Source organism: Hippoglossus hippoglossus, chromosome 7, assembly GCF_009819705.1.
Source record: "Hippoglossus hippoglossus isolate fHipHip1 chromosome 7, fHipHip1.pri, whole genome shotgun sequence".
Classification (NCBI taxonomy): Eukaryota; Metazoa; Chordata; class Actinopteri; order Pleuronectiformes; family Pleuronectidae; genus Hippoglossus; species Hippoglossus hippoglossus.
The window spans coordinates 2872296-2897774 of NC_047157.1; the positions used below are offsets into that span (position 1 = coordinate 2872296).

The following is a 25479-nucleotide window of genomic DNA, read 5'->3' on the forward strand; positions in this document are numbered from 1 at the left end:
GGATAAAGATTTGGCAGAAGGTCTCTGTCCTGTACTATGAAGCAGGATTTGCGCTCATCGCGTTAACTTTCTGTTAAATTGGGCGTTTCTGCTCCTACATAATTCATTCACTTCTTATCGGAGTAAATCGCAATGGTAAGTTATGCTGAACGGCTGACCTGCCCTGGAGCAGGTTAAATTGGAGACGAAACATCAACCAGTATGAAAGCACCTCCCACTGACCAATCAATTCCTTTGAAACATGACATCACAGTTCTTAGAGGATCCTATGGAGCAAAAACAAAAAAAAAGGATCCTGTTGTTAGGTTAAGTTCAGCTGGATCTCGGAAAGATATCCTGGGTTTGTTGAACTCGCTTTGTAGTATAGGCCCCAGGTGGTCAGTTGTGTTCACAACAACACAGAAATCTCTGTAGCATTAAGGTGAGGGATAATGTAACGTATAAAGGTCGCTGTGGCTATCACATGTCTATGCTTACAGCACATCAACACCAGCGTCACCAAAAGCTCTCGATTTTTGTTGAGATCTTCGTCTGTGTCGTCTACGCGAATGGCACCTCTTTTTAATCCTGAGATATTTGTTTTCTTTTTTGCGTCTGTCATGTGTTAGAAACATTATAAACACAACAACTCACTTGCGGCTTATCTTCCAGTTGATCCCCTACTGTTTTCTCACATGGGCTCATTCGGACATATTCTGGAGTTTTTACTCGGGGGGGCTGGCAGGAGAAACTCAGGAGAAAGTCCAGAGCCTCTGAGTTGGCATGTGTGTTCTCACATACAGCCCCTCCGGAGAATGTCAGGAGATTATGCAGAGTTCAGTGCATCTTGAAGCCTTCAGTAATTCTTCCAAGTGTTCAGGCCACAGTAAGTGAACATACCACGCTTCAAAACCTGGTTAAACCTCTGAAAAAATATGATAGCCTTTTCCTGCTGTAATACAGTCAGGATGGCCGAGCGGTCTAAGGCGCTGCGTTCAGGTCGCAGTCTCCTCTGGAGGCGTGGGTTCGAATCCCACTTCTGACAGTGTGCTTTTAATTTGGGCAGAGCCAACGTAATGGGCAGGATCTCCGAAAACAATGAGTCAGCCTTCAGGGAAATGTCGAAAAACCTGGAGAGCTGGAGCTGCAACAACGACCTCATAACCCGAGCAAAACAGGAGAAGTGATCCTGGACTTCAGGAGATTAAAAGATAAATGACATCAGCTTATCTACATCAAAGGAGAGAGGGTGAAGGCATTGCGAATGATCCCTTTCCAATGACTTATTTTCACCCACTTTGGACTTTCTTTTCCTCCTGATTTATTATAACAGTGAGCTCCGCCAATCAAAGACATTGCTATTACACCTGAAGATTGCGGGTAATGCAGTACTTTGCCTTTACACCACTAATAAAACACATTTTTCTTAAAATGCAGTTTCACATCATACAGACATCTACAGTAGTATATAGCGTGTGTTAAGTCTACCTCTGATGGTTACAATATAATGGATAATTATCAAAATCTCTATTCAGGAAATGAATAAGATGTTCTAACTTTCAGCTTCTTTCATGGATCAGCTGGTAAAGCACTTTAAGTTTAAGTTATTTTGTAGTATGCTAACATATTTCTATCATTTCAATTCTGTAGAAGCCCAACTTATGAAAACAGTTGGCCCAAAGACTTGTTGTTGTTTGTTGCATTCAAAGGCCTGGCCATTTCAATCACAACACAAGACACATCACTGAAGTCAATCAAAGGTCATCTATCAATGGGTAATATGTCACGTCTTTCCTGAACAGAGTCATCAAGTGCTGATGGACTGGACAACTGTTGGTCTCCTCAAAATCAGGTCCCACCGAGATTTGAACTCGGATCGCTGGATTCAGAGTCCAGAGTGCTGACCATTACACCATGGAACCACTACACGTGTCGTAAACACCAATGTGGTCGGGTGTTTTACTCTCTTTATACAAGAGCGTGGTCTTGTGTTTGATAGCAGGACTTAATGATTTGACATCCAGATTTGGTCAGAATCAGCTTTATTGGCCTTGTATGCGTACACATACAAGCAATTTGACTCCGGTTTTTCTGTTGCTCTCAACGTACAGACATAGACAAATAAACAAACAAAAAACAAGGACAACAAAGCAGAACAAGGTTAAGCAAACATTCAACTAGTATGTACAAGTATGAATATAAATATATATGCAAAAGTTTGTATATATGAACATAAAACCCAACAACAATGACAATGAAATGGAGAAATAGTTCGATGATGCAGAGATGCTCGAATAAATATGGGAAAGATTGTCACAGGATACTTTATATACATGAGGTAGATGGAATATGTATATATATATAGATTAGAATATAAAGGTACCAGATTATTGCAGACGGATTGTTTCTGACACTGTATGACGGATTAAGTGTTCATCAGAGTGATGGCCAGAGGAAAGAAGCTGTTCTGGTGACTGGTAGTTTTGGCCTTCAGTGCTCTGTAGCGCCTACATGAGGGGAAGAGTTGGAACTGGTGGAGTCCAGGGTGTGATGGGTCTGCAGTGATGTTTCCTGCCCTTTTCCTGACTCTGGAGATGTACAAGTCCTGGTTGGAGGGCAGGCTGGCACCAATGATTTTTTCTGCAGACCTGACTGTCCTCTGTAGTCTGTTCCTATCCTGTTTGGTGGCCGATCCAAACCAGACAGCGATGCATGCGCGGAGAACAGACTGGATGATAGCAGTGTAGAACTGGATCAACAGCTCCTGAGGCAGGTTGAACTTCCTGAGCTGGCGCAGGAAGTACATCCTCTGCTGGGCCTTTTTGGTGATGTTGTCGATGTTGGAGGCCCACTTTAGGTCGTGGGAGATTGTGGATCCCAGAAATCTGAAGGTCTCCACAGCAGACACATTGTGCTGTTGAGTATGGTGAGGGGGGGGCAGTGTTGGGGGGCTCCTCCTGAAGTCCACTGTCATCTCCACAGTTTTGAGCTTGTTCAGCTCCAGGTGGTTCTGACTACACCAGAGGGCCAGCTGTTCCACCTCCCGTCTGGACGCAGACTCATCACCGTCCCTGATGAGGCCGATGACCGTTGTGTCGTCTGCGAACTTCGGGAGTTTTACAGACGGGTCTCCTGGTCCCCTAGTGCTTGTATTCATTTCCATTAGGTCTGTATACTTGTCTCCTGCTTACTTTTGATTTAACTCATGTAGGTGGTCAGGGGCAGACAGTTTCTGTTGAGTCTTTCTTTAGTTTCTGCAGACACAGTAAATGCTTACTCCAGTGAGGAGATGGCTTTGCCATGTGAGCTACACAAGACACAGCAATGGCTGCTAATTACTTCTGATTAGTGTCTATTGTTAATGTGTAAAGTGAGCGCAGGTCAGCGGGTGAGTGAGGAGGGAGGACATGCAGCAGCACGGTAAAAGGATACCTGGCCTATAATGTGTATCTGCAGCAATCCTGAACGAGTGGCGGTGATGATTTGGTTGCTCTACGTCGTGGTTCCATGGTGTAATGGTCAGCACTCTGGACTTTGAATCCAGTGATCCGAGTTCAAGTCTCGGTGGAACCTCAGGTTAGTTAATATTTCTCAGGAAGTATAGAGGATAAAGATTTGGCAGAAGGTCTCTGTCCTGTACTATGAAGCAGGATTTGCGCTCATCGCGTTAACTTTCTGTTAAATTGGGCGTTTCTGCTCCTACATAATTCATTCACTTCTTATCGGAGTAAATCGCAATGGTAAGTTATGCTGAACGGCTGACCTGCCCTGGAGCAGGTTAAATTGGAGACGAAACATCAACCAGTATGAAAGCACCTCCCACTGACCAATCAATTCCTTTGAAACATGACATCACAGTTCTTAGAGGATCCTATGGAGCAAAAACAAAAAAAAAGGATCCTGTTGTTAGGTTAAGTTCAGCTGGATCTCGGAAAGATATCCTGGGTTTGTTGAACTCGCTTTGTAGTATAGGCCCCAGGTGGTCAGTTGTGTTCACAACAACACAGAAATCTCTGTAGCATTAAGGTGAGGGATAATGTAACGTATAAAGGTCGCTGTGGCTATCACATGTCTATGCTTACAGCACATCAACACCAGCGTCACCAAAAGCTCTCGATTTTTGTTGAGATCTTCGTCTGTGTCGTCTACGCGAATGGCACCTCTTTTTAATCCTGAGATATTTGTTTTCTTTTTTGCGTCTGTCATGTGTTAGAAACATTATAAACACAACAACTCACTTGCGGCTTATCTTCCAGTTGATCCCCTACTGTTTTCTCACATGGGCTCATTCGGACATATTCTGGAGTTTTTACTCGGGGGGGCTGGCAGGAGAAACTCAGGAGAAAGTCCAGAGCCTCTGAGTTGGCATGTGTGTTCTCACATACAGCCCCTCCGGAGAATGTCAGGAGATTATGCAGAGTTCAGTGCATCTTGAAGCCTTCAGTAATTCTTCCAAGTGTTCAGGCCACAGTAAGTGAACATACCACGCTTCAAAACCTGGTTAAACCTCTGAAAAAATATGATAGCCTTTTCCTGCTGTAATACAGTCAGGATGGCCGAGCGGTCTAAGGCGCTGCGTTCAGGTCGCAGTCTCCTCTGGAGGCGTGGGTTCGAATCCCACTTCTGACAGTGTGCTTTTAATTTGGGCAGAGCCAACGTAATGGGCAGGATCTCCGAAAACAATGAGTCAGCCTTCAGGGAAATGTCGAAAAACCTGGAGAGCTGGAGCTGCAACAACGACCTCATAACCCGAGCAAAACAGGAGAAGTGATCCTGGACTTCAGGAGATTAAAAGATAAATGACATCAGCTTATCTACATCAAAGGAGAGAGGGTGAAGGCATTGCGAATGATCCCTTTCCAATGACTTATTTTCACCCACTTTGGACTTTCTTTTCCTCCTGATTTATTATAACAGTGAGCTCCGCCAATCAAAGACATTGCTATTACACCTGAAGATTGCGGGTAATGCAGTACTTTGCCTTTACACCACTAATAAAACACATTTTTCTTAAAATGCAGTTTCACATCATACAGACATCTACAGTAGTATATAGCGTGTGTTAAGTCTACCTCTGATGGTTACAATATAATGGATAATTATCAAAATCTCTATTCAGGAAATGAATAAGATGTTCTAACTTTCAGCTTCTTTCATGGATCAGCTGGTAAAGCACTTTAAGTTTAAGTTATTTTGTAGTATGCTAACATATTTCTATCATTTCAATTCTGTAGAAGCCCAACTTATGAAAACAGTTGGCCCAAAGACTTGTTGTTGTTTGTTGCATTCAAGGCCTGGCCATTTCAATCACAACACAAGACACATCACTGAAGTCAATCAAAGGTCATCTATCAATGGGTAATATGTCACGTCTTTCCTGAACAGAGTCATCAAGTGCTGATGGACTGGACAACTGTTGGTCTCCTCAAAATCAGGTCCCACCGAGATTTGAACTCGGATCGCTGGATTCAGAGTCCAGAGTGCTGACCATTACACCATGGAACCACTACACGTGTCGTAAACACCAATGTGGTCGGGTGTTTTACTCTCTTTATACAAGAGCGTGGTCTTGTGTTTGATAGCAGGACTTAATGATTTGACATCCAGATTTGGTCAGAATCAGCTTTATTGGCCTTGTATGCGTACACATACAAGCAATTTGACTCCGGTTTTTCTGTTGCTCTCAACGTACAGACATAGACAAATAAACAAACAAAAAACAAGGACAACAAAGCAGAACAAGGTTAAGCAAACATTCAACTAGTATGTACAAGTATGAATATAAATATATATGCAAAAGTTTGTATATATGAACATAAAACCCAACAACAATGACAATGAAATGGAGAAATAGTTCGATGATGCAGAGATGCTCGAATAAATATGGGAAAGATTGTCACAGGATACTTTATATACATGAGGTAGATGGAATATGTATATATATATAGATTAGAATATAAAGGTACCAGATTATTGCAGACGGATTGTTTCTGACACTGTATGACGGATTAAGTGTTCATCAGAGTGATGGCCAGAGGAAAGAAGCTGTTCTGGTGACTGGTAGTTTTGGCCTTCAGTGCTCTGTAGCGCCTACATGAGGGGAAGAGTTGGAACTGGTGGAGTCCAGGGTGTGATGGGTCTGCAGTGATGTTTCCTGCCCTTTTCCTGACTCTGGAGATGTACAAGTCCTGGTTGGAGGGCAGGCTGGCACCAATGATTTTTTCTGCAGACCTGACTGTCCTCTGTAGTCTGTTCCTATCCTGTTTGGTGGCCGATCCAAACCAGACAGCGATGCATGCGCGGAGAACAGACTGGATGATAGCAGTGTAGAACTGGATCAACAGCTCCTGAGGCAGGTTGAACTTCCTGAGCTGGCGCAGGAAGTACATCCTCTGCTGGGCCTTTTTGGTGATGTTGTCGATGTTGGAGGCCCACTTTAGGTCGTGGGAGATTGTGGATCCCAGAAATCTGAAGGTCTCCACAGCAGACACATTGTGCTGTTGAGTATGGTGAGGGGGGGGCAGTGTTGGGGGGCTCCTCCTGAAGTCCACTGTCATCTCCACAGTTTTGAGCTTGTTCAGCTCCAGGTGGTTCTGACTACACCAGAGGGCCAGCTGTTCCACCTCCCGTCTGGACGCAGACTCATCACCTGTCCCTGATGAGGCCGATGACCGTTGTGTCGTCTGCGAACTTCGGGAGTTTTACAGACGGGTCTCCTGGTCCCCTAGTGCTTGTATTCATTTCCATTAGGTCTGTATACTTGTCTCCTGCTTACTTTTGATTTAACTCATGTAGGTGGTCAGGGGCAGACAGTTTCTGTTGAGTCTTTCTTTAGTTTCTGCAGACACAGTAAATGCTTACTCCAGTGAGGAGATGGCTTTGCCATGTGAGCTACACAAGACACAGCAATGGCTGCTAATTACTTCTGATTAGTGTCTATTGTTAATGTGTAAAGTGAGCGCAGGTCAGCGGGTGAGTGAGGAGGGAGGACATGCAGCAGCACGGTAAAAGGATACCTGGCCTATAATGTGTATCTGCAGCAATCCTGAACGAGTGGCGGTGATGATTTGGTTGCTCTACGTCGTGGTTCCATGGTGTAATGGTCAGCACTCTGGACTTTGAATCCAGTGATCCGAGTTCAAGTCTCGGTGGAACCTCAGGTTAGTTAATATTTCTCAGGAAGTATAGAGGATAAAGATTTGGCAGAAGGTCTCTGTCCTGTACTATGAAGCAGGATTTGCGCTCATCGCGTTAACTTTCTGTTAAATTGGGCGTTTCTGCTCCTACATAATTCATTCACTTCTTATCGGAGTAAATCGCAATGGTAAGTTATGCTGAACGGCTGACCTGCCCTGGAGCAGGTTAAATTGGAGACGAAACATCAACCAGTATGAAAGCACCTCCCACTGACCAATCAATTCCTTTGAAACATGACATCACAGTTCTTAGAGGATCCTATGGAGCAAAAACAAAAAAAAAGGATCCTGTTGTTAGGTTAAGTTCAGCTGGATCTCGGAAAGATATCCTGGGTTTGTTGAACTCGCTTTGTAGTATAGGCCCCAGGTGGTCAGTTGTGTTCACAACAACACAGAAATCTCTGTAGCATTAAGGTGAGGGATAATGTAACGTATAAAGGTCGCTGTGGCTATCACATGTCTATGCTTACAGCACATCAACACCAGCGTCACCAAAAGCTCTCGATTTTTGTTGAGATCTTCGTCTGTGTCGTCTACGCGAATGGCACCTCTTTTTAATCCTGAGATATTTGTTTTCTTTTTTGCGTCTGTCATGTGTTAGAAACATTATAAACACAACAACTCACTTGCGGCTTATCTTCCAGTTGATCCCCTACTGTTTTCTCACATGGGCTCATTCGGACATATTCTGGAGTTTTTACTCGGGGGGGCTGGCAGGAGAAACTCAGGAGAAAGTCCAGAGCCTCTGAGTTGGCATGTGTGTTCTCACATACAGCCCCTCCGGAGAATGTCAGGAGATTATGCAGAGTTCAGTGCATCTTGAAGCCTTCAGTAATTCTTCCAAGTGTTCAGGCCACAGTAAGTGAACATACCACGCTTCAAAACCTGGTTAAACCTCTGAAAAAATATGATAGCCTTTTCCTGCTGTAATACAGTCAGGATGGCCGAGCGGTCTAAGGCGCTGCGTTCAGGTCGCAGTCTCCTCTGGAGGCGTGGGTTCGAATCCCACTTCTGACAGTGTGCTTTTAATTTGGGCAGAGCCAACGTAATGGGCAGGATCTCCGAAAACAATGAGTCAGCCTTCAGGGAAATGTCGAAAAACCTGGAGAGCTGGAGCTGCAACAACGACCTCATAACCCGAGCAAAACAGGAGAAGTGATCCTGGACTTCAGGAGATTAAAAGATAAATGACATCAGCTTATCTACATCAAAGGAGAGAGGGTGAAGGCATTGCGAATGATCCCTTTCCAATGACTTATTTTCACCCACTTTGGACTTTCTTTTCCTCCTGATTTATTATAACAGTGAGCTCCGCCAATCAAAGACATTGCTATTACACCTGAAGATTGCGGGTAATGCAGTACTTTGCCTTTACACCACTAATAAAACACATTTTTCTTAAAATGCAGTTTCACATCATACAGACATCTACAGTAGTATATAGCGTGTGTTAAGTCTACCTCTGATGGTTACAATATAATGGATAATTATCAAAATCTCTATTCAGGAAATGAATAAGATGTTCTAACTTTCAGCTTCTTTCATGGATCAGCTGGTAAAGCACTTTAAGTTTAAGTTATTTTGTAGTATGCTAACATATTTCTATCATTTCAATTCTGTAGAAGCCCAACTTATGAAAACAGTTGGCCCAAAGACTTGTTGTTGTTTGTTGCATTCTGGCCATTTCAATCACAACACAAGACACATCACTGAAGTCAATCAAAGGTCATCTATCAATGGGTAATATGTCACGTCTTTCCTGAACAGAGTCATCAAGTGCTGATGGACTGGACAACTGTTGGTCTCCTCAAAATCAGGTCCCACCGAGATTTGAACTCGGATCGCTGGATTCAGAGTCCAGAGTGCTGACCATTACACCATGGAACCACTACACGTGTCGTAAACACCAATGTGGTCGGGTGTTTTACTCTCTTTATACAAGAGCGTGGTCTTGTGTTTGATAGCAGGACTTAATGATTTGACATCCAGATTTGGTCAGAATCAGCTTTATTGGCCTTGTATGCGTACACATACAAGCAATTTGACTCCGGTTTTTCTGTTGCTCTCAACGTACAGACATAGACAAATAAACAAACAAAAAACAAGGACAACAAAGCAGAACAAGGTTAAGCAAACATTCAACTAGTATGTACAAGTATGAATATAAATATATATGCAAAAGTTTGTATATATGAACATAAAACCCAACAACAATGACAATGAAATGGAGAAATAGTTCGATGATGCAGAGATGCTCGAATAAATATGGGAAAGATTGTCACAGGATACTTTATATACATGAGGTAGATGGAATATGTATATATATATAGATTAGAATATAAAGGTACCAGATTATTGCAGACGGATTGTTTCTGACACTGTATGACGGATTAAGTGTTCATCAGAGTGATGGCCAGAGGAAAGAAGCTGTTCTGGTGACTGGTAGTTTTGGCCTTCAGTGCTCTGTAGCGCCTACATGAGGGGAAGAGTTGGAACTGGTGGAGTCCAGGGTGTGATGGGTCTGCAGTGATGTTTCCTGCCCTTTTCCTGACTCTGGAGATGTACAAGTCCTGGTTGGAGGGCAGGCTGGCACCAATGATTTTTTCTGCAGACCTGACTGTCCTCTGTAGTCTGTTCCTATCCTGTTTGGTGGCCGATCCAAACCAGACAGCGATGCATGCGCGGAGAACAGACTGGATGATAGCAGTGTAGAACTGGATCAACAGCTCCTGAGGCAGGTTGAACTTCCTGAGCTGGCGCAGGAAGTACATCCTCTGCTGGGCCTTTTTGGTGATGTTGTCGATGTTGGAGGCCCACTTTAGGTCGTGGGAGATTGTGGATCCCAGAAATCTGAAGGTCTCCACAGCAGACACATTGTGCTGGTGAGTATGGTGAGGGGGGGGCAGTGTTGGGGGGCTCCTCCTGAAGTCCACTGTCATCTCCACAGTTTTGAGCTTGTTCAGCTCCAGGTGGTTCTGACTACACCAGAGGGCCAGCTGTTCCACCTCCCGTCTGGACGCAGACTCATCACTGTCCCTGATGAGGCCGATGACCGTTGTGTCGTCTGCGAACTTCGGGAGTTTTACAGACGGGTCTCCTGGTCCCCTAGTGCTTGTATTCATTTCCATTAGGTCTGTATACTTGTCTCCTGCTTACTTTTGATTTAACTCATGTAGGTGGTCAGGGGCAGACAGTTTCTGTTGAGTCTTTCTTTAGTTTCTGCAGACACAGTAAATGCTTACTCCAGTGAGGAGATGGCTTTGCCATGTGAGCTACACAAGACACAGCAATGGCTGCTAATTACTTCTGATTAGTGTCTATTGTTAATGTGTAAAGTGAGCGCAGGTCAGCGGGTGAGTGAGGAGGGAGGACATGCAGCAGCACGGTAAAAGGATACCTGGCCTATAATGTGTATCTGCAGCAATCCTGAACGAGTGGCGGTGATGATTTGGTTGCTCTACGTCGTGGTTCCATGGTGTAATGGTCAGCACTCTGGACTTTGAATCCAGTGATCTGAGTTCAAGTCTCGGTGGAACCTCAGGTTAGTTAATATTTCTCAGGAATTATAGAGGATAAAGATTTGGCAGAAGGTCTCTGTCCTGTACTATGAAGCAGGATTTGTGCCCATCGTGTTAACTTTCTGTTAAATTGGGCGTTTCTGCTCCTACATAATTCATTCACTTCTTATCGGAGTAAATCGCAATGGTAAGTTATGCTGAACGGCTGACCTGCCCTGGAGCAGGTTAAATTTAAGACGAAACATCAACCAGTATGAAAGCACCTCCCACTGACCAATCAATTCCTTTGAAACATGACATCACAGTTCTTAGAGGATCCTATGGAGCAAAAACAAAAAAAAAGGATCCTGTTGTTAGGTTAAGTTCAGCTGGATCTCGGAAAGATATCCTGGGTTTGTTGAACTCGCTTTGTAGTATAGGCCCCAGGTGGTCAGTTGTGTTCACAACACAGAAATCTCTGTAGCATTAAAGTGAGGGATAATGTAACGTATTAAGGTCGCTGTGGCTATCACATGTCTATGCTTACAGCACATCAACACCAGCGTCACCAAAAGCTCTCGATTTTTGTTGAGATCTTCGTCTGTGTCGTCTACGCGAATGGCACCTCTTTTTAATCCTGAGATATTTGTTTTCTTTTTTGCGTCTGTCATGTGTTAGAAACATTATAAACACAACAACTCACTTGCGGCTTATCTTCCAGTTAATCCCCTACTGTTTTCTCACATGGGCTCATTCGGACATATTCTGGAGTTTTTACTCGGGGGGGCTGGCAGGAGAAACTCAGGAGAAAGTCCAGAGCCTCTGAGTTGGCATTTGTGTTCTCACATACAGCCCCTCCGGAGAATGTCAGGAGATTATGCAGAGTTCAGTGCATCTTGAAGCCTTCAGTAATTCTTCCAAGTGTTCAGGCCACAGTAAGTGAACATACCACGCTTCAAAACCTGGTTAAACCTCTGAAAAAATATGATAGCCTTTTCCTGCTGTAATACAGTCAGGATGGCCGAGCGGTCTAAGCCGCTGCGTTCAAGCTGGGGAACAATAGTCCGTCAAAGAAGGGGAAGAAGGGGGAAGGAAGGGGAAGAAGAAAAAAGAGGAGAAAAGGGAGGAAAAGGGGAAAGAAGGAAAAAGAAAGGAGCAATGTGGGGTTTTATATCTATTTCTATTAGATAAATGTATTTCTAGCTGCCTAGACACAAATATAACACTTTTGATGTTTTTGGACATGCCGCGAATGGGACTCGAACCCTGGACTCCGGGAATGCGCAGGTGCGTGCGCATTCATCATAAGATGACGAATTTCCTCATATTTTTCTACACATTACGTAGTTATGAGAATAGTTTCTTGTGTAATAACACCTACCTGCACTACCTCCCACTCCACAGGACTCATCACATGACATGGGTGGCGGATCTTTCCATTCCTGACCCTCATTAGGACATTTCTTCTACTGTACATCAGAGACAACCTCCCATATCAACTTGTAAATCACATACCATGTTTCTGTTATTGAATGTTGTCATCTACTTCATCATTATAATAATCACCATTATTATTCTTATTGATGTTGTTGTTGTTGTGCTGCTGCTGTCATTAAAAACACCCACTCATACATTGCTGTAAACCAGTTTTGTTTGTTTATAGAAATAAGAATTATAGAAACTTGAATTTAAACAGACCATGAAAGGTACAATAATATATCAACTCAGACTCAAGATAAAAACAGGGCATATGGAAATAACTAACGCAGTAGTCCCCAGAGTTAAATACAAACATTTAAAAAAACTATTTACAATAAAACTGTTATTTACAAATATTAACTATTTACATCTTTTTCCTCATGTCCTCCAACCATTTGTCTTTCGATAAGGCTTCAGAGTGAGGGCAATACACCTTTCCACGGTACTGGCTGTGTCCAGTGGCAGCAGTGCGGAAATGGCCACACTTTTTGCAAGTGTTAGCGTTCACAGTTCGCCTATATGGCCTTTTAGGGGTGGGGCCAGCTTCCACTGTGCTGGTAGGCGCACTGGTTTGTGGATAGCTGCCCTGAACTACTGGTACAGGAAAGACTACCTGAACCAGTCCGGATGGTGTGAGGATGTGAGGTGTGACGATGGGTCCTGGTGCTGGTGCTGGTGGGGTGGCATATAACTGTCTCTTCACTGGTCCCTTTGGCCTTATGTTGACTGGGAGCTGACCAGATCCCATCTGCCTCTGTTTGGCCTGACCTGCTGTACTCTGCGGCAGCCGGTACTGATGTTCCTGTCGTGCCGGCGTGGGTGCAGCAGGGAGCACTCTTGCCTCCTGAAGAGGCTCATGGGATTCTGGGAGGGCTGGAGGCAATGCAGTGCCCTGGAGCAGCACAGAGAGCTCCTGCTTTTTCTGGCGGATATTATGCCACCGGATGAGCGTGTTCTGATTCACCTCCACCAGCTGAATTTCAGATCCCTGCATCACCCGGCAGTTGCCAACAACAAGCTGCCTTACCTTACGGTAGTCCCTCAAAATTAAGGACCACCGGGAATCAGCCCTCTTACCCTTCTTTGCCGGGCTTTGATGAATATAGCACAAGCGAATGAAAATGTTTTCCACCAACCGACAGCAGTCAGGCCACTGGGCAGGTGAGCTACTCGCACCTAACATGCAGCGGGTGGTACTCTCCACACCAGGTGTTTTTGAGGGCGTCTTTGGCGTTCTGAACCGTCCACTCAAAAGTCTCTCCTGATGTCGTGCTGCATAAACCACCCGCTGCTTGTCACCTGCATCCAGCTTGTCCCAAAGTGACACTATAGCACTCGCCTGTTGGTTGCTGAGACAAAGTGAGGTCTGATGCCGAAGCTCCACCAAATACTCAGCAAGTCTGTCCACGTGCTGGTATCCGGGGAGATTTTGGTCATCAACAGCCTGTAAAAAAGATGTAACAGTTTAGAAGATGTAAAACTTTCACTCACAATACTTTGTTTGTGTATTGATAAAATATGTTAACATATGTTATCAAAAATAGTGAAGAAGCATGCTCATATCTACATACATATTTGAAAACGAACACAGTTAGACTTACCATGTCTTCATCTTCAGCTTGAATATCATCTTGATCTTCAGAGGATGAACTAGAGGCTAGAGTGCAAAGAGCCACGGAGGATGAGCCAGGTGCCAGGGTAGATGTGCCAGGTGCGAGGGATGTACCCTTTATCAGGACATTGTTCAATAAGATCTTACAATATAGTTCAGGACTGCTACTGATGGGAGGAGACCTGAATTGCGTAATGTCACAATTAATCGACCGACAACCTGCCTCTAAAGCTCCACTCTCTAGAATGAGTAGAATGCTCAAATACCAATCCCTGGAAGCAGGCCTTGTAGATATATGGAGAAGCAAGTTTCCGAGAAGCAGGGATTTCACCTTCTATTCAAGCAGACATACATCCTATTCAAGGATTGATTATTTCTTTACCACTAAAGCAGAGCTACATAGGATAGTGGACATTGAGATTCTGCCTATAACTACAGTGCCTTGCATAAGTATTCACCCCCCTTGGACTTTTTCCCATTATGTACTGTTACTAACTGGAATTCAAATAGACTTAAATAAACTTTTTCCCGTTTGATCAACAAAACATGCATAGTACTTTGGAGGTGCAAAATAAATTTTATTGTGACACAAACAATAATGAGAACAAAAAAGTTGACATCTGTTGGGTGCATAAGTATTCACCCCCCTGTGTCAATACTTGGTAGAACCCCCTTTCGCTGCAATTACAGCTGCAAGTCTTTTGGGGTATGTCTCTACCAGCTTTGCACATCTAGAGATGGAAAGGTTTGTCCATTCTTCTTGGCAAAAAAGATGAAGCTCAGTCAGATTGGATGGAGACCGTCTGTGAACCGCAATCTTCAAGTCTTGCCATAGATTCTCTATTGGATTGAGGTCTGGGCTTTGACTGGGCCATTTTAAGACATTAACATTCTTTAATCCAAACCATTCCTTTGTAGCTCTGGCTGTATGTTTAGGGTCATTGTCCTGCTGGAAGATGAACCTCCGCCCCAGTCTCAAGTCTTTTGCAGACTGCATCAGATTTTCTTCAAGGATTTCCCTGTATTTGGCTCCATCCATCTTTCCCTCTATTCTGACCAGTTTCCCTGTACCTGCTGAAGAGAAGCATCCCCACAGCATGATGCTACCACCACCATGTTTCACTGTTGGGATGGTGTGCTCAGGGTGATGGGCAGTGTTGGGTTTTCGCCACACATAGCGTTTTGCATTGAGGCCAAAAAGTTCAATTTTGGTCTCATCTGACCAGAGCACCTTCTTCCACATGTTTGCTGTGTCTCCCACATGGCTTCTGGCAAACTCCAAACTGGATTTTTTATGGATCCCTTTCAACAATGGCTTTCTTCTTGCCACTCTTCCATAAAGGCCAGATTTGTGGAGTAGACGACTAATAGTTGTCCTGTGGACAGATTCTCCCACCTCAGCTGTGGATCTCTGCAACTCCTCCAGAGTAACCATGGGCCTCCTGGTTGCTTCTCTGATTAATTTTCTCCTTGTCCGACTCTTCAGTTTGGGTGGACGGCCTCCTCTTGGTAGGTTTGCGGTTGTGCCATATTCTTTCCATTTTCTTATGATGGATTTTATGGTGCTCAGAGAGATGTTCAAAGCTCTGGATATTTTTTTATAACCTAACCCTGCTTCATATTTCTCCACAACTTTATCCCTGACCTGTTTGGTGAGCTCCTTGGTCTTCATGATGCTGTTTGTTCAGTAATGATCTCCAACAAACTATGAGTCCGTCACAGAACAGGTGTATTTATACTGAGATTAAATTGCAGACAGGTGGACCCTATTTACTAATTATGTGACTTGCAAATGTGACTTGTGAATGCAATTGGTCGCACCAGATCTTTGTTAGGGGTTTCACAGTAAAGGGGGTGAATACATATGCACTCAACACTTTTCAGATTTTTATTTGTAAATAATTGTGAAATCCATGTAATATTTCCCCCCACTTCCAAATGATGCACTATTTTGTGTTGGTCCATTACATAAACTCACGATGAAATAAATTTTAATCTGTGGTTATACCATGACAAAATGTAGAAAAGTCCAAAGGGGGTGAATACTTATGCAAGGCACTGTATATCCGATCACGCACCTGTGGCATTGAAATGGGACATAGGCCAAAGACCAACATCTAAACAATGGAGACTTAATGCATCTCTCCTTAATGATAAAGAATTTACCTCCTTTATCACAGCAGAACTCAAGGAATACTTGGATATCAATACCTCGGCTGCAACAACACCTCTTATATTGTGGGATTGTGCCAAAGCATACATCAGTGGCCGTATTATTTCATTTACATCTGCTGGGAAAGAGGAAAGAGGCTAAACAGAGAAGATAAAATAAAAGATTTAGAAAATAAACAAACAATCGGCGGCGGCCAGTCGACTAAATGACCTAAACGCATCCCGGAGAGAACTCAACAGCCTACTATCAGATAAAATTGAGGCAAGTTTAAGATTCACAAACCAAAGATACTATGAACACGGTAACAAGGCAAGCAGATTATTAGCATTTAGATTAAGAAAACAGCAATCATCTAATACAGTACAGAAAATAAAATCAGAAGAAACGTTTGTTACAAAACCAGATAAAATAGCAGAATCCTTTGCTGAGTTTTACGAATTTTTATACAAAAATACGGATTCTTGCTCTGATGATGCAAAACTTACAGAGTTCCTAAACCCTATAAAATTAACTGAACTGACAGAATCAGCAGCTAGGGAATTAGATGAGCATATTGAGAAATGGGAGATCAAGCAGGTGATCTCAATGCTCAAAAATAATAAAAGCCCAGGGGTCTCATTTATAACCGTTGTGTACGCACAAAACGGGGCCTGAAACGTCCCTCTTCTCACACAAACGTTGGGATTTATAAAAACAAACTTGAAGGGAAAATTTGCGTATTTCCATGCAAATTCTGCCCCAATGCGTACAAACATTTTGGAGATGGGAAAGTGACGATGTACACTCTAAAAAGTGAATTTGAGTAATAGTTGAAGTAATGTAAAGTTTTGAATGAATCTCACTTAGTTTTCTGCTTGAGTGGTGGCAGTCCACATTTGTGTACTTCATCAACTTAATACAACAGCTTGTTCCTTTAATCCACATTTCTTATTGGAGTCAAAGTGTTTCATTTAGTTTCCTCTAAGTTAACCATTTTGCGTCTGACGTCAACGTCTGTTTCCTTCGGCGGGATTTCTTCGCCCAGTTGTCGCCATCTTCCTTTTCAAACAAGAAGGTAAGGTAAAAAATCATATTTTCTTATCAAATTATATATCATGTAAGGCAGGGGTCCCCAACCCCCGGGCCGCGGACCGGTACCGGGCCGTGGGGCATTTGGTACCGGGCCGCACAGAAAGAATAAACAACTTACATTATTTCTGTTTTATTTATTATCTGATTCTGAACGGTGTTTTATTTTGAAAAATGACCGGATCCTCTCCGTTATGACTCATGCTTTACGCATGTCAAGATGCTTGTCTCGGTCACGTGACTTTTTCGCTAAACACAAACCCACACGGTAGCAAAAATGAGCAAAAAACAAACGTCTCTGGGAAGTTTTTTGCGATGGGGAAAAGGCAAAGTGAGCAGCGTGTGCGTACTGGAGCTTTGGTATCCGTCTGTCTCCGTCTTGCTGGTAAGTTACCAGCAAGACGTGCACGGGCGTCATCTCGTTAATTCGTTTAATAATTATATTGTGATTCTTTTGAAATATTAATTATTATTATTAGTAGTAGTAATTCGTGTCCACGCATTGTTAATACGTGGCCACGCAATAATTAATTTGAGGCCTCGTATTAACAATTCGTTAATTTCGTTAAATTTAAAAAAAATCTACCGATGTCACCAGAGGCCGTACCAGAGGGCCTCCGTAGTGAGGCTCTGTAGCCACACCTTAAAGGCCGGTCCATGAAAATATTGTCTGACATCCAACCGGTCCGTGGCTCAAAAAAGGTTGGGGACCGCTGATGTAAGGTATTAAATTCCCCCCTGAATATGTTGTTACGTTTTCATAAGAGCAAAGCTATTATATAAGTCATGTTTGTTGGTAATTTGCGGTAGCCGTTTATCAGCACATAGCTGCCAAGTTAGATTAGCGAGCTAACATGCTAACATATAGAGTCCTCCATTCTGTTCTGTTCATATGCGGTCACTTCGGGTTTGTGTGTATAATTTTACAGTTCTGGTTAGTGGCTCCGTACTTTCACCGGGGAAGAGTCGGGGCCGCTGCCCAGACACGCTCAGCTCATGCGGCGCAAAAACACCGGTACACACCCACTCCGGCTGGGGCAGGAGACAGAGAGGACGGCGTATATTCACATCAAGCTAACTCTGTGAAGTATTCAGTTTGGAAGACGTGTGTTTTATTGTGGGTTAACATTAACAAGGCAAATACGCTCGTCTTAGCTCGGTCAACTAGAGTAAGTTTGTATTTAGATGGTGTACGGTTTGTTTCTTGTTGAGTTAGGAGTCTCCGGAGTTCATGTTGTTGGTTCAATGTACGTAGCGAACGTCACCGCTCGTGCACATCTCCCCGCTGAAACGGTCGGGGGGAGAGGGGCTGGTAGCCGCTTGTTGCGCCGGCAACATGGCGGCGGCCCTCGTATTTACGTCGGGAAGTATGGAGACGAGTCTCGCTGTGTGAAAGCACCACAGGTAAGTCGTTACGCTAAGCGTACTCAGCTCAGTATTTCTGTGCCAGGGCGACATGACATCCTTTGTATTAATGTTGGGACGTATGGAGATGACGGAGATAAGTGCTCACTGTGTGAAAGCACCGCAGATAACCCGCTCGGCGGTTTTTGTTGCGTGTAACCAGCTCAGTATTTATGTGCCAATGAGCAGCTGTGTTGGTTTCTCAACTAGTCACTGCTGTGTACAATGAACCTACATGTAATACTGTTCAACTGTACACAGCTCTAATTAGATGCTGAATAGAAACGTACCCACCCCGTAGTATTAATGGACTTTTATATTTTTAACATGATTTTGTTCCAGACTGATGGTTAACAGTGGTTAGTTGAGGCCAGGACACTAGATTGACCTAAGGTAAGTTAAAATCCAAGAATGAAGAGCTTCATTTCCATTGACAAGAATGTAATGTGACTGTATGTACAGGGCAGTGTCTTCTGAAGTGAGCAAAAATAATTCTACTTTCAACAGTAACCGTAGAGGTCATGTAGTGGTTAACATGACTATTTTAACTTGAGCTTTAACAACAGCGTTTATTTTATTATAATTTTTTATATTTCAGATGTACATTGGAAACACTGTTCACTTAACACGTTTCTTCTGTGTGGCCAAAGCTGTGATGAGAATTTTTCAATCTTTCAGACTTAGACAAAGCAAGTCGATAACTTCCAAATTTAGTCTTTTTATCACTACATTCCTTCTATTTGTCCATCTGCCACAGCAGAGCCATAAAGCACAGAGAAACCACTTGCTTTTTATCGACCCTTGACTGCACTGCAACAGGGCCTTTGGATTTTTTCCTCTGTAAATATTAAAATTACTTTAGGAAAGAGATCTCTTTGCAAATTTCACCGTTCCCTGATATTAATCGAATATACATTTTTTTCTTGATATGATTTTGTCCTGGAATGATGGTGGTTATTTCAAGCCCGGACCTAAGAGTCATTGGACCCAGGGTAAGTTATGCACCTAGGATAGAGTGATACAGTACCAGTAACAAGGCTGTAATGAGACATTATGTACAGGACAGCATACGGAGACAGAAATAAATAAATGTGGAAATAAATTTAAGACATTTTGTTATGTCCTTTTTAATTACAAACTCTTATTTTTTTATTTATTTCCTTATTTATTTATTTATACATTTATTTATTTATACTAAAGTCAGTTTTCGTCCTCCACAATCACAAATGCCTCTTTTAAGCAGATGAAAGAGTTTAGCTGTAAGAGTTAAGACATCTGTTTTTAGAGATTTGGAAAATTTAAATTAATCAAGATAATTTTTTCCTAGACTGAGGATATTCATCTTCAGAGAGAGTGTCTCCTGAAAGCCCTCATAATATTCCTGGGAGAAGATGCAGATGACCTGATCAAGGAATATCTTGTAAGTTTTAACACAAATATGCATGTCAGTACATCTTGTCCAGGGGACATACATAAATATCCTAGATTATATACCTAATGCTGTAAAAGAGACATTTTTAAAAGGTAGATGACGTCTTGTATTGTTTCCACATAGTAGCCATCGTGGACAGAATGTTATGCCTAGTACAGTTAAACTGATATTGATTTGTCCATAGAAGTTGTGTAACTTTCTACGCTGGTAATCCTGCTGCTTCTTTTAACTGGGACTTTGCTGACCCCAATTCAAGTACCTCATACAACTGCAAAAAAAAAATCGAACAAAAAAATCGGAACTTTCATTTTAATTAGTATCATTGGTAACGCTTCTGCTTACTTTCATATCGATATGGGTGTCATGAAAAAAGTTAAATGGTTAGACTGAACTCAGCTGGTTGTTGTGCGTGGAAGCTTGAGCCAAGAAATAGACTAGCATCTAACTTGTACACATGCACATTTGCACACCAACCAAAAACAGGCACATTTTGTCTAAATTACCAAAACAAACCAGACATAAAGTGTACTTCAATTACTTTCAACAGTAAAATATCAACATAAATATCTTTTCAACTTCAACTTCACCCTTTTGCATCATCTTAATAGTGGACTTGGCCATAAAAGAGAATATGTAGCTGCACCTGTACCAAATCCATACCGATAGATTGCTTGTGATTACCTAGCCATTGGCCACAGTAATTGTGCATAAATTGGGGTGGGAGACATAATTTTATGTTCTAATCAAGATGCAACATCAGAACAATTGAGTTAGGACACATGCTGGTGCATTTTTTGTCCTACCTAATGCATCGTTACTGTATAACAGTGCAAAGTGCTGCCAATGATGTTTGGTTTTTGTGTCATGTACCCATCTGTAGGACTCGAGAGCTGAAAGTGCTGAGAAGTACCTGGAGCAGCTCACCATGGCAGTATTTGTTATTTGCAAAGAGGGTGAAGGACTTCAGGAGCCACCTAAAGACATTGGCACCATCATTGAGGGCGTGGAGGTGCTAAGTGGACTGACCTCAGTCGCCTCAGCTTGTGCCCTCCTTCTAGGATACATATATGCTCTCAACCTAGCTTACCCCAAATCTCTGCATTTCACATTTGAAGTGCTCCAGAAAATCATCATGCAGCTTGAGCAGCACAAGATGTTCCCCAAGGTCCAAAATCTCTACGGAAAACTCCAAAGATCACAGTAATACGCACTACCATGTATTGCTCCTCTGGACCAAAACAAACCACAATGTGTAAATATTTTTGCCCTGATTAAAAACGGTTACACAGCAGTGTTAGTGTTTGTAAAAGCTGTATAAGTAGCTGGAGCTCACAAGAACCCACTGTAGTGGAAAAATGCTGGTTGTTTTTTCTTTTAGCTCTTCGGCCTTAACAGTGCTTTATATATTATCTATTGCTGACGACTTGTTAAACCCATAGTGAAGTTTGTGAAACATTTGTGGTCCTGATAACTGTTAAGCATTTTGTGCAAATTTGTTTTAGAGAAAAGTACCTACATTTTACACGTTTTTATGCATGTGTTGGTTTAAAACCAAAGCATTGTTGTGACATTTACGTAAGTCACTTAAATAAAGTTAAAAAAAAGTCACATTTGAGTATGTCTTTTATTCCAGACAACTTAAAATTTATATTGTTTATAATGTATTTTTATTGTATTGCACAAAGTAAATTTACACTGACTTAAAGCAATTGGGTTCGTCTAACCTGTTTAGTTTGATTTGATTAAACTTAATTCAATTGCTTGTTACCAATTGAAGTAATTAAATTAAGTTGGTCCAACTAATTTCCTTTTACAGTGCAGACGTGAGTAGGTGAACTGAAGCCAGATTATTGATCCACTTCATCATTTACATTAAAACCAACAGCTTTAGTTGTGCTATATGTTCCATACAAACCTTTTAATTGAAAAATATATAAAACAACTTGCAGCAAATTAAACAGTGGAGTAACAGAGCAGAGTCATTAATAGTTTTTAATTGATCTGTGATCGGTGATCTTTTTGCTGAACTGAGTGCAGTATCACACAGATCGACCGACGGAACCGAACCATCCCAGTACAAACACGAGCATATAATAATAATTCTGTTAAATTCTATAGATTGAGGACATCACAGCTGTCTCTGAATTTAATAATCCTGCAGTTTTGGATGATTAAAATACAAACATGAGAACAAGAACAAGTTCCCTCAAATTCTGAGAGTGTGTCTTTTTTGCCTCCACCTTTGAATTGGATCTTTTTTAATTTCAGGCTCCGTTCTTTCTATCGCACTCTCACTCACTGTGTTATCCACAGCAGCAGCAGAGTATCAGTGTATTTTCTTTATTATTGACATCACTGCTGTCCCATAAAATCGCTCTTCACTTCCACCTCACTAACAAACTCCTCGATGTCAGTGTCAGAAAGTTTCGCTTCCTCTTCTCATCGCTTCATGCCGTGACTTTGTCATGACTCATAATTTAATATTCATGACGTGCTTTGCATTGACCATTTATGGTTGAAAGTGGCCGTGTGGAGGGCGGACTTGGAGGCAGATCCAGGTGGACTGTGATTTATAAAGTGAACATTGCGTTCAGGTGGGCGTGCGCACGGTTTTATAAATTGGAATTTTCTTTTGCGTACGCCATTTCCGGCTTTTGTGGGCACGTACACTTTTAGTAGGAATCCCATGCACTGTTTTATAAATGAGACCCCAGGACCAGATGGATATATTAATGAATTTTATAAAACCTTTAAGGATATGTTATCACCACTGTTGCTAGAAGCATACCACCATGCATTACAATCTAAAACTATGGCACCGTCTTAGACAGAGGCAACTATAGTGGTAATTCATAAAGAAGGTAAAGACCCCACAGAGTGCCAATCATATAGACCGATATCACTGCACATTCTAACAGCAATCTTAGCGAGAAGAGTCAATCATATAATCACTGAAATCATCCACCCTGATCAGACAGGATTCATCACTGGAAGATACTATGGCGATAATTTACGACGCTTATTAAACATAATATCCCATCATAAAGGAGAGAATTCTGAATCAATGATTATGTCCCTAGATGCTAAAAAACGGTTCAAATTTGGCCCCAACTTTTTTAATTGGATACAAACATTATATTCATCACCACAGGCAGCTGTTAAAGTTAATGGATATAGATCACAAAGATTCACATTGGAACGCGGCTGCAGACAAGGCTGCCCTTTATCACCCCTGCTGTTTGTATCGAACCCTTGGCCCAGCTCATCCGAGATGATAACAAAATAAAAGGAACTCTAATACATAAAGAAGAGCATAAAATATCTCTTTATGCTGATGATGTATTATTATATCTGACGCAACCCGCATCAACAATACCACATCTAAAGGAACTCATCTCACAGTATGGATACAACTCAGGATACAAGGTAAATGTGGAAAAAACAGAGGCTATGGATGTCAACGGTTACATCTCAAGAAGTGTAAAACTCCGAAGTGGATTTAAATGGCCAAAAGATGGTATAAAATACCTTGGCATATACATCCCCCCATCCTTACAGAATTTGTACAATGCCAATTATAGTAAAATAATTCGGTGCATTGATAGTGACCTGGAACGATGGTCTCTGTCCCTGCTCGGTCGTGTTGAAAGTATTCGAATTAATGTTCTGCCCAGACTTCTCTACTTATTTCAGATGCTACCTATAGAAATTCCAAAATCAATTTTTGATGACCTGGATAAAATAATTTCCAAATTTATCTGGCAAAAAAAGCGTCCTAGAATTAGACTTAAAACCTTACAACTATCTAAGCTAAACGGAGGCCTTAAACTTCCAAACTTAAAATATTACTTATGGGCTGCACAAATGAAACCTTTGATAGCTTGGATTCAGAATAGCACATACACTCACTGGCTTAATAGAGAAAAACCTATGCCCAGAGTCCTTACAAAACTTGCCTTTTTTAGATGCACCCATAAAAGAACTGTCAGAGTGGACTAAGATCACTCTTAAAATCTGGAACAAAATACAGACTTTGGGCTCCCGAAGTTAATTTCATCACTAACAAGCATTAGATCTATGAAGAACAGATTTCTTCAGATATCTACAATTGAGAACTTTTCTAACAACACACAAAGAGTGGGGAAAGCTTTTAAAACGTACCCCTTTAGAAAGGTTCTTAATAGAAATACAGATGGGGAACGAAGATAAGAAAACAATAAGTAAACTATATAACATATTTATATCTATGAATCTACATAATTCCCTAAAGATAAAGCAGAGATGGGAAGCGGAAATGAACAAGGTCATACCACAGAATACCTGGGAGGGGATGTGCACAGAGGCACACCTAGTTACAAATTCAAACACCTGGAGGGAATTTAAATGGAAAATAATTACCAGATTCTTCAGAACACCAGAAATAGTAGCCAAGATGGGCCCGACACATTCCAACTTGTGTTGGCGGAACTGTGGAACACGTGCTGCCAATCACACACATATATTCTGGCTCTGCCCTAAGTTAAATGCATACTGGAGAGAAGTCTTTGATGGCCTCAAAGAGATATTCCAACAGGACATCCCACAAGACCCCACAGTAGCACTACTGGGAGCGATGCCTGAAGGCCTGGACGGGAGAGCCAAAAAATACCTGCTAACATCTACCAAATGGAGCGAATCACATATTCATTAAGGCTCCAAAAGTCTATCTTTACAAAACGATGGGGTCCTGTCGCAGCGTTATTGATACAATAAGGGTTACTAATATATGTTGCTCGGCCCTCTGGTTGAACTGTTATCTGTTAACTCTCTCTATACACACAAAATATACACTATCCTCTCTGAAAAGCATATATAGCACCTATGATACTACATTCAGGAGTGGACAATTATTATTTCTTCATCCCTTGTTTGTTTTTTTCTTTTAATTTAATTTAATTATTTATGTATGTAATCAATCATTTATCCCTATTTTTATCCCCCCTATTTTTCTCTTGGAGGGAGCACTATTTGAAGTTTGTTGTTCTTTCTGTGCGTTGCACACTGTACCTGAATAGCATGTATACCAATACTATATAGTTGAAAAATGGACAAAGAAAGTAACTGTCTGAAAATGCATGTTGTTATGTTGTTGAAAACTGAATAAAAAATGAGTTAATACATTGCTGTAAACCAGTTTTATTTGTTCATAGAAATAAGAATTATAGAAACGCTTTTGAAAGATTGAATTTAAACAGACCATGAAAGCTACAATAAATATAATATATTATAGTATAATATATCAATACTTAGACTCAAGATAAAAAGAGGGCATATGGAATTAACTAACGCAGTAGTCCCCAGAGTTCAATACAATCATTTAAAAAAACTATTGACAAAAAACTATTATTTACAAATATTAACTATTTACATCTTTTTCCTCATTTCCTCCAACCATTTGTCTTTTGAAAAGGCTTCAGACTGAGGGCAATACACTTTTCCACGGTACTGGCTGTGTCCAGTGTCAGCAGTGCTGAACTGGCCACACCTTTTACAGTGTTTGCATTTACAGATCTCCTATATGGCCTTTTAGGGGTGGGGCCAGCTTCAACTGTGCTGGTAGGCGCACAGGAAAGACTACTTGTACTTGTCCAGATGGTGTG

The 25479-nt window shown here is 41.8% G+C and overlaps 1 protein-coding gene and 9 non-coding genes across 10 annotated transcripts; 6 read left to right on the forward strand and 4 right to left on the reverse strand.

Annotated features, from left to right (window-relative positions):
* The first annotated feature begins 941 nt into the window (after positions 1-941).
* trnal-cag lies at positions 942-1024 on the forward strand. Its single transcript has one exon. It is a non-coding gene; the product is annotated as a tRNA-Leu (tRNA).
* An 805-nt stretch (positions 1025-1829) lies between these two features.
* On the reverse strand, positions 1830-1901 carry trnaq-cug. The gene has a single exon. It is a non-coding gene; the product is annotated as a tRNA-Gln (tRNA).
* A 1579-nt stretch (positions 1902-3480) lies between these two features.
* trnaq-uug lies at positions 3481-3552 on the forward strand. Its single transcript has one exon. It is a non-coding gene; the product is annotated as a tRNA-Gln (tRNA).
* Positions 3553-4525: 973 nt separating this feature from the next.
* trnal-cag lies at positions 4526-4608 on the forward strand. Its single transcript has one exon. It is a non-coding gene; the product is annotated as a tRNA-Leu (tRNA).
* An 804-nt stretch (positions 4609-5412) lies between these two features.
* trnaq-cug lies at positions 5413-5484 on the reverse strand. The gene has a single exon. It is a non-coding gene; the product is annotated as a tRNA-Gln (tRNA).
* Positions 5485-7064: 1580 nt separating this feature from the next.
* On the forward strand, positions 7065-7136 carry trnaq-uug. Its single transcript has one exon. It is a non-coding gene; the product is annotated as a tRNA-Gln (tRNA).
* A 973-nt stretch (positions 7137-8109) lies between these two features.
* On the forward strand, positions 8110-8192 carry trnal-cag. Its single transcript has one exon. It is a non-coding gene; the product is annotated as a tRNA-Leu (tRNA).
* Positions 8193-8990: 798 nt separating this feature from the next.
* Positions 8991-9062, reverse strand: trnaq-cug. Its single transcript has one exon. It is a non-coding gene; the product is annotated as a tRNA-Gln (tRNA).
* Positions 9063-10641: 1579 nt separating this feature from the next.
* trnaq-uug lies at positions 10642-10713 on the forward strand. The gene has a single exon. It is a non-coding gene; the product is annotated as a tRNA-Gln (tRNA).
* Positions 10714-12106: 1393 nt separating this feature from the next.
* LOC117765152 lies at positions 12107-13864 on the reverse strand. The gene is made up of 3 exons (XM_034591478.1): positions 13753-13864; positions 12406-13595; positions 12107-12370 (listed from the first exon to the last, which is right to left on the reverse strand). Exons 1-2 carry the CDS (start codon positions 13753-13755, stop codon positions 12516-12518), a joined length of 1083 nt encoding a protein of 360 aa, XP_034447369.1. The 5' UTR covers positions 13756-13864; the 3' UTR covers positions 12107-12370; positions 12406-12515.
* Positions 13865-25479: the final 11615 nt, after the last annotated feature.